Below are 11847 nucleotides of genomic sequence, written 5' to 3'. Positions count from 1 at the left end.
AATAGTCGGTTAAGACAAGGATGAAGCGCTTTTGCCGGGAGGTCGGCAACGGACCGATGATGTCCATTCCCCACCGCATAAAGGGATATGGTGCGGAAGAGTTCGGTCGGACTGTGGATCGTAGAAGCATGGCGTTGGCATTTGTCGCAGTGGCGAACGTAGGAGTCGCAGTCTGTGTTCATTGATGGCCAGTAGAAACCGAGGTTCTTGATCTCCAGAGCGAGTGCTCGGCCTCCCGAGTGATTTCCTGCTGCGCCTTCATGAGTTTCTGCCATAACGAGCCTCGTTTGCTCGCCATAAATACACTTGAGGAGAACTTTAGTGGCGGTCCAACGGTGGAGCTCTCCTTCGGTGACGACGTAATGCGCGCTGTGTCGCTTTAATCTCCTGGCTTCCCACTTGTCAGTGGGTAAAGTCCCGTGGGCAAGGAAATTAATGAACTCGGTAGGCCAGTCGGTCGTTTGATCGTCGTCGATCATCATAGGGGAATCGTCGGTGACGGGCGTTGCTTCGGTAACCGAAGCAACGGTTCCACCTTCTTGGTGGTCGAGGTCGATGCTCTGCTTCTCGATGCGATGGATAGGAATCGTCCGCTTGACTTGATCATGAAGTTTGCTGCCGAGGGCAGCAAGAGCGTCGGCGCAGATGTTCTCCCCACGGGGAACCCTGGTTAATTCGAAGAACTCGAAACCTTGGGCTATATCTTGGACGATGCGAAGGTATGCATCCATCCGATCGTTGTGTACGTCGTAGTCACCGTGGTATTGACTTACGACGAGCTGGGAGTCACAATATGCGCTTAGTCGTTTAGCTTTGATGGCTTGGGCGAGACGGAGTCCCGCGATGAGAGACTCGTACTCTGCCTCGTTGTTGGAAGCAGTGAAGCCGAAGGTGAAGGACTGTCGGATCAGTTCTCCGGTTGGCGACTGCAACTGGACGCCCGCACCTGATCCTTTGTTCGTGGAGGAGCCGTCCACGTGCAATATCCAGTTGTTATTAGGTAGTATGAGGTCCTGTTCGAGCTCCGGTATGAGCTCGATGAGGAAATCAGCAAGGACTTGTGATTTGGCTGCTGTGCGGTTCTTGTACGTTATGTCGTGGGCACTTAGTTCCATCGCCCATTTCGTCAGTCGTCCTTACTGATTCGTGTTCTGCATCACCGTTCGAAGAGGCTGGTTGGAGAGAACCTCGATACTGTGTGACTGGAAGTAGGGGCGAAATTTACGAGCCGAGGTGACGACAGCAAGAGCCATTTTTTCAAGAGTCGGATAGCGGGTTTCCGCTTCAGTCATGCGTTTGCTGATGTAGAAGATGGGTTTCTGTTCGCCTCGGTCTTCCCGGATGAGGACACTGCTAACTGCCGAGGAGGTGACTGCAATGTAAAGGGATAGGATATCACCGACTTCTGGTTTTGCGAGGACTGGGGGCGTGGTGAGGTAGCGCTTGAGCTGGGTGAATGCCTCCTCGCACTTATCGTCCCAGACGAATCGTCTGTTTTCTCGCAACAACTCGTAGAACGGAAGGCATTTGTCGGTTGATCGAGAAATGAATCTGTTGAGGGCCGCGATTCTGCCTGTTAGGCGCTGCACCTCTCTACTGTTCTTCGGACTGGGTAGATCGAGTATCGCTGATATCTGCTTGGGGTTGGCTTCAATGCCTCGTTGGTTCACTATGTATCCCAGGAATTCGCCCGAGGTGACGCCGAAGGTGCATTTGGCCGGGTTGAGTTTCATCCCATACTCGTTCAGTGTCTTGAAACAATTTCGTAGATGGTCGAGGTGATCGTTCGCGTGAAGTGACTTGACTAGCATGTCGTCGATGTATACCTCCATGGTGTTACCCAATCTGTCGGATAACATCTTGTTGACGAGGTGCTGGTAAGTCGCTCCAGCGTTTTTCAGTCCGAAAGGCATGACCTTGTAGCAGTAGGTTCCTCGGTCGGTAATGAAAGCTGTCTTCTCTCGGTCATCGGGGTGCATCATTATTTGATTATACACCGAGAAGGCATCCATAAAGGTAAGTATTTCGTTACCTGCGGTTGACTCAACTAGTCGATCGATATGGGGGAGTGGGTAACTGTCCTTCGGGCATGCCTTGTTGAGGTCAGTAAAATCGACGCAGACACGCCACTTCCCATTTTTCTTTTTGACGACAACCGGGTTTGCTAACCATTCGGGGTACCTCACCTCGGTGATGGATCCTGCTGCGAGTAATCGGTCTACTTCCTCGTTGACTGCTTTCGACCGGTCGGGCCCGAGTTTCCGCCTCTTTTGCCGGATAGGTTTGAAAGTGGGGTCGACGTTCAACTCGTGTGAAGTTATAATTGGATCGATCCCCTTCATGTCTGATGCGGACCAAGCGAACGTCGAGGCATTGTCTCGGAGGAAGGAGGTGATTTGGGTTTGCATTTCATCCGAGAGGAACGCGCCGATTCGTACGACCTTCGTCGGGTCGTTGACGTCAAGCGGGACCTCGCGGATCTCTTCTTTCTGAGGGTACACCTTATGGATGGGTTTGGAGACGGAGTTAATAAGGGATACAGACTGCTGGAGTTTCAACGTTGCGATGAGTATTTCTCTTGCGGCTTGCTGGTCTCCACGGATGGTTTGCGTGCTGCCGTCCTTTTCCGGGAACTTGACACATTGGTGGTAAGACGACTGGATGGCTTTCATTGCATGGAGCCAGGGAGTGCCAAGGATCGCGTTGTACGGTGCTTTGGCTTGTATAACAGAGAACTTCACCGTGCGAACGATATCTCCCGCGTAGACGGGGAGGCGTATAGTGCCGAGCATCTGCTCCGAAGCTCCGTTAAATCCGGTGAGGGTGCGAGAGGATGGTTTCATATTTTGTAGATCGACTCCCATCTTATCCAATGTGTGGCGGAAGATGAGATCAACCGAGCTCCCGGTATCGATCAAGACTTTGGTGACTTGGCATTCTCCGATCCCGATATCTACGAGGAGTGGATCGTTATGAGGCATATGGACGCCCCGTGTGTCGGCGTTGGAGAACATTATCTGATGTTCGTCGTCAGCTGACGAGGGCCAACGTTTGGAGGTTACAGCTTGTCGCCTGTAGTCTTTGAATGCTTTGACAGAATCGCCGCAGAGGGGAGATCCACCCATGATTACGCTGATCCGTGGGAAGCGACTTCGGCGTCGAGATTCGATTTGTTCTCGGAGATCGGCAATTCCGATATAATCAGATGCGGCATTGGGATGGCGCTCTTTCGCTTTTTCCAAGTGCCGACGCAGGTCAGAATGTTTTGAACGGTTGAGCTTTATCCTCAAGTCGTCGGCCTTAGAGTTGAGGCTATCGCGTAGGTCGGAGACTTGGAAGGGGTGATCTGGGTCGATCCTTTGGGATTTGGATGCGCTATCTGTGGTACCGAAGTGCGGAGCTTCAGTTGATGCGAGGGTCGCTGCAGTTGCGGCTTTTCGCTTCAGCAAAGCCCAAAGGTCGGTCCCTTCTGCGTTGGTAGCGTTTACTCGGGGAGGAGTTTGCTCGGTCTGCTCGTCGTCCGAAGAGTCGCTCATTCTGGAGAGGATGACTTCTACTCGTCGACGGTTTCTCGGCTGATCTTCTTCGGCCGATGAGTCGTCTTTGTCCTGAGCGTCATCTTCTTCTGCAGTGGCTTGAGGTTGCTTCTCTTTGGATTTCTGAGACTTCTTTTCTTTGTTCTTGCTCCAGCTCTTGCCGTTCTTGGGCTTCGGTTTGGGGGGTGGCTCAATCTCCAGCTTGCCGCTGGCCACAGACGATAAGAACTGTTTGTAGAGGACGTTGCACTCATTCGTGTTGTGAGTGTCGACTTTGTGATAGGCGCATTATTTACGGGAAGGGGGAGCGCCAGGTCCCGACGACTCGGAAGGTGTTTGGCTCTTCGGATCGTTTTCGGAAGTCGGGCGGTTGTAGACGTTCCAACCCTTTTCCCGGACTACGGCAGTAGATGCAGGATCCTCTTCCTCGGTGACGGCGTATGCGAAGTTACGCTTCGGGTTGCCGGATGAATGTTGCCTCGGCTCCTGACGGTTGTCACTCGTCTTGGCCGAGTTCTGCTTCGCTGTTGCGTCTTTCGCAGCGTTCTGTCGTCCGGTGATTGCCTTCGTGTCCTCCTCCATTTTTATGAAGTTATGGGAACGTGCTATGGCATCTGCTAGGGATCGCGTCGGGTGTCGGTAAAGATCGGCTCGGAAAGTAGACTTGAGGTGAAGGGTGTTCTTCAAGGATTCGACGGCGATCTGGTCGGGGATGTCTATTTTTGAGACGACAGACTTGAACTTTTCCATGAAGTCGCGGAGGCTTTGACCGTTGGCTTGGGTGAGGTTCCACAGATCGGAAGCAGTCGCTTCCTCGCGAGTGAACATGATATAGTTCTTTAGGAAGGCGGTGGAGAGATCGTGGAAGCTGTTGACAGAGTTTTCTTTGAGGCCAGTGAACCAAGCCAAGGCTGTTCCTTCTAGGGTTTCGACGAAGAGCTGGCAAAAGCCGGCGTCTTTCTCTTCGTCGGAGAGATTTGCACGGCGCATAGCGATGTTGAACGACGTGACGTGAACCGTCGGGTCGGAGAGTTCGATCTGCGGAGCAGATGTCGTCACGTGGTGGATCTGCGAGCTGATGTCGAGGATGGACTGCTTGAGCGCCGCGAGCTCGTTGATGGTTTGCACGTCGGAGACGCTGGTGGTCTGTTCCGGAGCGTGGTCGTCGGCGTCGGGAGCCTCGTCTTGAGTAGGTACTGCGCCGGCCGTCCTCTCGGTGGCAAAAAGGTGTCGCCAGTATGCTGCCGTCGAAGCATCGGCGTTCACGGCGAGGGGGGCGATGAGAGCAGCGAGAGCAGTGAGTTGGTCGGTTACTGCCTTTTGGGCGGCGTCTTGTTGAGCTAGACGCGCCATAATGGTATCGATGGATGCTGGTGGTGGCACCGGCAAGGGAGTCGCCGGTGTCGGGGTTGGAGTAGGCTCACGAGCATCTTGCTCTTCGCCGGAAGTGGAACCGTCGTTAGTCGATCCCATCTGGTATTGACGTTACTTCGCTTTGCCCCACGGTGGGCGCCAACTGTTTGATCGGAAAATGGTTCTATGCTAAAGTAGACAGATTTCGATTGTGGGTTTAGTCGAAGACGTTTTTATTCAGATGAGAAAGAGTTCAGTCGGTGTACAAAAAGGGAAACAAACGGTGAGAAAGAGAGAGAGAGACCGGAGCTCGAAGCTGACGGTCGGAAAAGTACAACGGCGAGAATACAAGATGAAAACCCTAATTCTAGCCGCCAGGTGAGTGTGTGTTTTCGGATCCTCTCCTCGTTGTCCCTTTGCCTCCTTTTATAGCTGACGTCCTCTTGATCTCATGACCTAATCTTCGTGACCTAAGCTTGTTGGGCTTTTGTTCGTGGGCCGGACGTCGCGACTCCTACTTAGCGGACCTCGGGGTGCCGCTATGTCGGGAAGCGAGCTGCCAACTAGAAGTGGCGGCCTTCTGTGCTATCGGGCCGAGCCGACGCAAAGTTATTAGTGTGCCGGGCCATCTATTATTCGGGCCTTGTGAGAGGATGTAAATCCTGTCCCTACAGGGAGTCTGGTATACCACTCCACTACAAGGGATCTATCATCCACTCTATAAAGCCAAATCGTATTTGGTGTGGCGGGGATATCACTCAGGGGAACGGATTTGGAGGCGAATCGATCTACGGCCATCGATTTCCCAAGGAGGACTGCATCAGGAAACACGACCGTCCAGGTGTCCTCTCTATGTTCAGCTGCTCTGGTGGAAACCACACCTCTCAATTCATGCTCCTCATGAAGGAGTCCCCTGGCTACGACCGCGAGCACGTCGCGTTTGGACAAGTTTTGGAAGGCTTTGATGTGATCTCTCTTGTTGAGCAATTGGTTGGTAATGAATTTAGGAACCCTTCCCTGCCCTTGACAATCGCCAACTGCGGTCAGATTCTTCCCGAGTCTGACAAATCTGGCGGTTCTGTGTCAACAATGGTAACTTCTTTTCTGTGAAGATATCTTTGTTAAGATATCTTTGTTATTTATTCTATCGTTTGCATCATATATATGGTTTGTTTGAGCTTCTGCTTTCCTCACACTATTACAATACAAAACTCTATGATTCAGTTTTACTTTTCTTTCTTTTTATTGTTCCAGGCAGGTTACTCTACCCTTATTCCAGGCTCCGCCACTGCGGCCGTCACTTATCAGAAGTTGCTGAAGCAGGTGCGAGATACCCAACTGAAGGTGGGGGAGATGGAGGCCGCAGCGGCAAAGCAGACCTTGGCCTATCAAAGTGAATATGACAAAGACAATGCACTGGGTGCGCTGGTAAAGGAACATCTGGTACGTTGCAGAGGGTCTACAAATAATAAGGGTAGCAAAGACTTGTTGGAGAAGAGGCTCAAAGCTGGATATGAATAGGTTCTTAAGTTCTTTATATTGACATTGTGTCCGCCTGAGATCATAAGGCAGCTTTTACTTTTCAGATTTGTCCCTTTTCGGATCTTTCTCTACCTTGTCTTTGTTTTCGTTGTTGGTTGTGTTTCTTTTTTTTTTATTGGTTGGTTCTTCGTTTGGTGTTGTTACCTTCTAGTTTTAAACTGGATACCATTTTTATAGTCTGCTAAGCTTTGATCAAGAGTCTTCCATTCTTTCTAGTTTATATTACATCTTGGGTTTATGAAGCTTGACCTACGTTGTAGAAATCCAAATCTTTCAACAATCTTTTTCTTTCTCAGATTGATTTTGTATATATCCAAGCACTGATACAAGACCAATGATAGGTCTCAAAGACTTAAAAACAAAAACACAAAAGCTTACTGCAATTTTCTCTTCATGTCTCATTCCAAATACATCGATGTATATAAATACAGAGGAAGACAAAGTAACTACCCCACTAACACACGTTCCTAGTGGAGAGCAACCCTAATGCACTAAACCAATATTGGTTTACTTTGGTTATTAACCGGTTGACTCTCATCAATACTCCACCCTCTAAAGAACCTTGTCCTCAAGGTTCAACACAACATCCAAATCTTTACATGTTATGTTTCTTGTCCACAGCAACATATGACTGTGTGCGCTCTTCTTATCACGTAGTGGTGGTGGTCTACCAAGGGCTGCTTCCTCTTTGACGATACATATCTCGCCGTCACCGTTACGTCCACGATCAAACGGATGTTTTCCATGAGTACCAAATGAAACATGTCGTGGAAGGAGCTGCAAATAACTAAATCCAGATACATGCTTGGAAGAGTTTGACCAGCTACACTTTCCTGAATTTTTTGCCAGAACAGTGTGATGGTGATGCTTGACGGGAACAGTTTGATCTTGTCCTTGTTTCCGTGGTGAAGTTGCTGAACGCTTGAGTGATGAACGTTTGAGTGATGAAGTCACCAATGTCAGAGATTCGCTTTGAACCAGTCGAGTTGGTTTTTTCTCCGTCATCCTCTCCGTCTTCCACGTCGTCATCTTCTTACGCCACATTGCTGCCTGATCCTCCCATTCTTGAGCCATCTTCTTCAGCTCATCACGAAAAGCTACAAACTCCTTCTTCAGGACTGCTAGCAAAACCACCATTGATGGATCACAAGAAAGAGCATAACACTCTTGATTCATGGTTGGTAGAGTGCGGTTTTGATACCACGAGTGTGGTCCGGATCAAAACCAAAATTTGCTTTGATGCCAATGAAGGCCCCTCTTCAAAGCTAAGAGATTTGCTCTGATACCAATTGATAGGTCTCAAAGACTTAAAAACAAAAACACAAAAGCTTACTGCAATTTTCTCTTCATGTCTCATTCCAAATACATCGATGTATATAAATACAGAGGAAGACAAAGTAACTACCCCACTAACACACGTTCCTAGTGGAGAGCAACCCTAATGCACTAAACCAATATTGGTTTACTTTGGTTATTAACCGGTTGACTCTCATCAACCAACGGACACATCTATACTATTAAAAAAGAAACATTCTGAAAAAATCTACTTATGAAAAATCATTAGACCTATTCACTAGAATTTATTTAGATTCAATATTTAATCTCTAATCATAGCATATCCTAAATAAAATACAATTAGTTATAAATGTAACAAATCGTTTAGGCCCACTAACCTACATATTAGGAAAGTTCAGTTAATTACAATATCTACACAATTATATTCACAAATAAAATCTTCAAAAATTGCCAAAGAAAAAAACGATTATGAATAAAATCATATGCAATTCACGTTCATATGCAATTCGCATATGAGTCAAAATAACATATTTACTTTAATATTTTACTCAGCAATTATATTCTAATATATTATTATTCCAAGTCTCAAAACCATAACTAACAGCATAACATATTTATTAATAAGATCAAATTCATGATATTTTATACAAAAATAACAATTTAAATACAGTCCAATTCAAATATATTTAAAGAAATTATTTTATCACCAAACGTTAAAATTCTTATGTAGTAACATTATTCACTATTTCTTATACTCAATAATGGATCTATAATATTTAGAAATTAATTATCAAAATGAACTAAGTTATATCATATACCGTGTCATCTTACAAATATAGTTTTAAATGCTTACAAAATCAAATTTGATAAAGAAGAGCAACCATTATGTTTAAAACTAAATTATGTATCATGTTAAATTAATTTTTATAAGGACTTTATGATAAAAAAATGTTATCTAAGATAAATGTACATTTTTTAATAACAATACATATCTACACTATTGAATTAGCCAAAAATCTATCAAATACATCTTACGTCTTACTAACTTAACAAATATGACTTATAAAATTCACATAAAATATAATAAAAAGTGAAAATATGGGCATTTGAGTCCTCAAATCGGGCAAGGATCGGTTCCTTGCTGGTCCAGATCTTTTAGATCCTAAACATTTGAATCTAAGTAAGAATTAAAAAGTTTAATTTAGATTTAGATCGGTTATTTTTGATTAAAAATCGGTTGGGTTATATAATTCAAACACATGTTAAATACATGTAATTTTTGGGTATATAACAGGTTCAGATTAGTTCAAGTATTTAAAACCCAAAAAGACTAGAAATATCTGAAAACCCAAAATATATAAAACACGAAAAAACTCAAAAACAAAATAAAACCCAAAAAAATCCAAATATCCAAAAACCTTAAATTCTACTTGAAATCTGACTGAAGAACCGAAAATACCCTAAAGTTTATCCGAATACTTCAAATATATTTTTAAAATTTTGATATTTTACCTAAAATCCAAATCAAAACCCAAAAAAACTCAAACACAAAACTTAAAAAATATCTTTAATACCAAAAACTTATCCAAAATAACTAAATATACAATTCAAGTATTTTGGATACTAATCAGTCTCAGAAAGACATGGACTCAAACAGAGACCTACGGATCCAAAAATATATGATAAATTCTTGGGTTCACCCCTAGAGTGAACCTTTAGGTTCACCCAACCAATAGAATTTCGTTATTTCATATTCAATATCTTTTAAAAAAGGAAACAAAATATTGTCAAATTATATTAATATTTTTAAACTAAAAAATAAAAATTAATATTAATTGCAAACAAAAATACGTTTTAGAAAAATATATTTTTAATACCGTCAACCAAACACTAAACCCTAAACCCTAAATCCTAAACCATAAACTCTTGGGTAAACCCTAAACCCTTGGGTAAATCCTAAACCCTTGGTAAATCCTAAACCCTTGGTAGATCCAAAATGGTTGGATAAATTCTAAATCCTACGGTTTAGGATTTATCCAAGGGTTTATGATTTACCCAAGGGTTTAGGGTTTAGTATTTAGGGTTTAGGGTTTAGTGTTTTACTGATTGTGTTAAAAATATTTTTTTAAAAAAATCCAAAGATTTAACCAAGGGTTTACCATGGATTTAAGGTTTATGATTTAGGATTTAGAGTTTAAGGTTTAGTGTTTTGCTGACGGTATTTTAAATATAATTTTTTTTTGCGATTACTATTATTTCATATTTATTTTTTATTTTAAAAACATAATAAAACTTGACAATATTTTGTTTCCTTTTTTAAAAGATATTGAATATGAAATAACGAAATCCTATTGGTTGGGTGAACCTAAAGGTTCACTCTAGGGGTGAACCCAAGTATTTCTCAAAATATATCCAATAGATAATTTTTCCTAGATCAGAACCTGAACTGAGTTTGCATTTTTGAGTCGTTTGGTTTTTCGGTTTCTGGTAAAATACCTATGCCTACAAAAGAGTTACATAAGAGTGTGCATACAAATTTTAATTAAACTAATTTAAAAATTGTAAAATTTTATGCAAATTCTCTTATACAATATAATATAACTTTGTAAAATAATATATACCTATTTATAATTGAAAAACCCCCGCGCTTTTGAAGCGCGGGTCAATATCTAGTGACTTTAGTTAAGCCGACTGATAACGAAATAATCCTCGGAAACGAGATCTCACGCAGGGAAAGCAAATCCCCAAACGAAATCAACATTAAAGGGTGAGAGTAGGCATGGGCAAAAATCCGAACCGAACCTAAACCGAAAAACCCGAAATGTAAAAATACCCGAATAGGTTTTGTAGGATGGTACAAAAAATATCTGAACACAAAGTGTTATTAACCGAATTCAGATAGATAACCCGAAAAGTCTAAAATTAATAGTCAATATAAATATTTTGAAATATATATAAGTATTTCAATTATTAAATTCAATATTTTTGGTAATATAATATATAATAATAAATGTTTGACGTACATAATTAGTTATAAATAAATGTTTTATAATTTTTTCATTGAAATAACAAATCTAATATCTATAAGACAATACATATTGTTTACAAATAATATTCGTTTTCATGTTTGATTTAACATTTTATTGTTATTTTATCAATTTTATATGTGATAGATTAATTTTTATTTAATTTAGATTTTTTTCTTTATGTTTTGATTCAAAATTTTGTTTTTTACTTCGGTTATATCCGAACTGAACCGATATAACCCGAATTCGTATGATATATGGTTACTTTATGGATTTTAGGACACAATACAATTTTGAACCGAATCCGAAGTGTTATTATCCGAACCTGACCCGTGCTAATAAAATTTTAGTATGAAACCTACGAGGGTAAACCTAAAAATTCGAAAACTCAAAAAACCCGATCCGAATGTCAACGGGTACCCAAACTCCCACGCCTAAGATTGAGTACAAACTACAGACTTAAGTTAAGCAACTAGGTTTCAAGCCATCAGTAATACTCTCCGATTAACAGGTATGGCAACAATCAAGAGAACCTATGAAACTGTTTAACGGGAATCGGTATGGCAAACATCAAGAGAACCTATGAAACCGTTTAACGGGAATGCTCTCATCCAAACCACCGCAAAACCATTTTCTCCTAGAACAAGGAGGACACTCCTCAAGAACCAAGTAGCAAGAACTCCATAAACTAGCGAGTCAAATATGGCAGAGGTTGATGAGAGGGTTTTCTGAGTCTAGATACACAGAAGATTGGGAGGAGATAGTAACTCTTATGTTGGATCAAAGACTGGACCATATAAGGATGTTCCTGCTGAGATATACTTTTCAAGCAGCTGCCTCATGCGATTTGGTGGAAAAAAATAGACGCAAACATAGTTTGGGTTAGATTTAATATGGGAATATGGTTTGGCTCAGGAGGATAATATTAAGATAGAAGCATAGTCAAAATTCTTTATGTACAAAAGTTTTAGATAAATAAAATTCAAGATTTATTCAAAATAAAGAATGGGATGAAACGAACAGCCCTTACATGGAATGAACAAACAGACAGTTATTCCTTGATCACCCATATTTTAACATGTAGATCTGAATGA

General features: G+C 42.7%; 2 protein-coding genes across 2 annotated transcripts; one reads left to right on the top strand and one right to left on the bottom strand.

Annotated features, from left to right (window-relative positions):
• Positions 1-1136: 1136 nt before the first annotated feature.
• LOC108834429 (uncharacterized) lies at positions 1137-5009 on the bottom strand. Its single transcript, XM_018607765.1, has 2 exons — positions 3915-5009; positions 1137-3764 (listed from the first exon to the last, which is right to left on the bottom strand). Exons 1-2 carry the CDS (start codon positions 5007-5009, stop codon positions 1137-1139), a joined length of 3723 nt encoding a protein of 1240 aa, XP_018463267.1.
• Positions 5010-5497: 488 nt separating this feature from the next.
• LOC108840902 (peptidyl-prolyl cis-trans isomerase D-like) lies at positions 5498-6646 on the top strand. The gene is made up of 2 exons (XM_056999937.1): positions 5498-5981; positions 6144-6646. The coding sequence occupies exons 1-2, from the start codon at positions 5742-5744 to the stop codon at positions 6408-6410; spliced, it is 507 nt and encodes a 168-aa protein (XP_056855917.1). The 5' UTR covers positions 5498-5741; the 3' UTR covers positions 6411-6646.
• Positions 6647-11847: the final 5201 nt, after the last annotated feature.

This window comes from Raphanus sativus, chromosome 2, assembly GCF_000801105.2.
Source record: "Raphanus sativus cultivar WK10039 chromosome 2, ASM80110v3, whole genome shotgun sequence".
Lineage (NCBI taxonomy): Eukaryota > Viridiplantae > Streptophyta > Magnoliopsida > Brassicales > Brassicaceae > Raphanus > Raphanus sativus.
Note: the sequence above shows the minus strand (reverse complement) of the source record. Positions and strands in the feature narration are given on the sequence as shown.

What these genes read in the sequence shown, in the direction of transcription:
- LOC108834429 (XM_018607765.1), bottom strand. Translation starts at nt 5,009, where the DNA reads ATGGGATCGACTAACGACGGTTCCACTTCCGGCGAAGAGCAAGATGCT. An exon ending in TCCGGGAAAAGGGTTGGAAC is followed by an intron (nt 3,765 to 3,914) that starts GTCTACAACCGC and finishes CTCTACAAACAG; the next exon opens with TTCTTATCGTCTGTGGCCAG.
- LOC108840902 (XM_056999937.1), top strand. Translation starts at nt 5,742, where the DNA reads ATGTTCAGCTGCTCTGGTGGAAACCACACCTCTCAATTCATGCTCCTC. An exon ending in GCGGTTCTGTGTCAACAATG is followed by an intron (nt 5,982 to 6,143) that starts GTAACTTCTTTT and finishes TTATTGTTCCAG; the next exon opens with GCAGGTTACTCTACCCTTAT.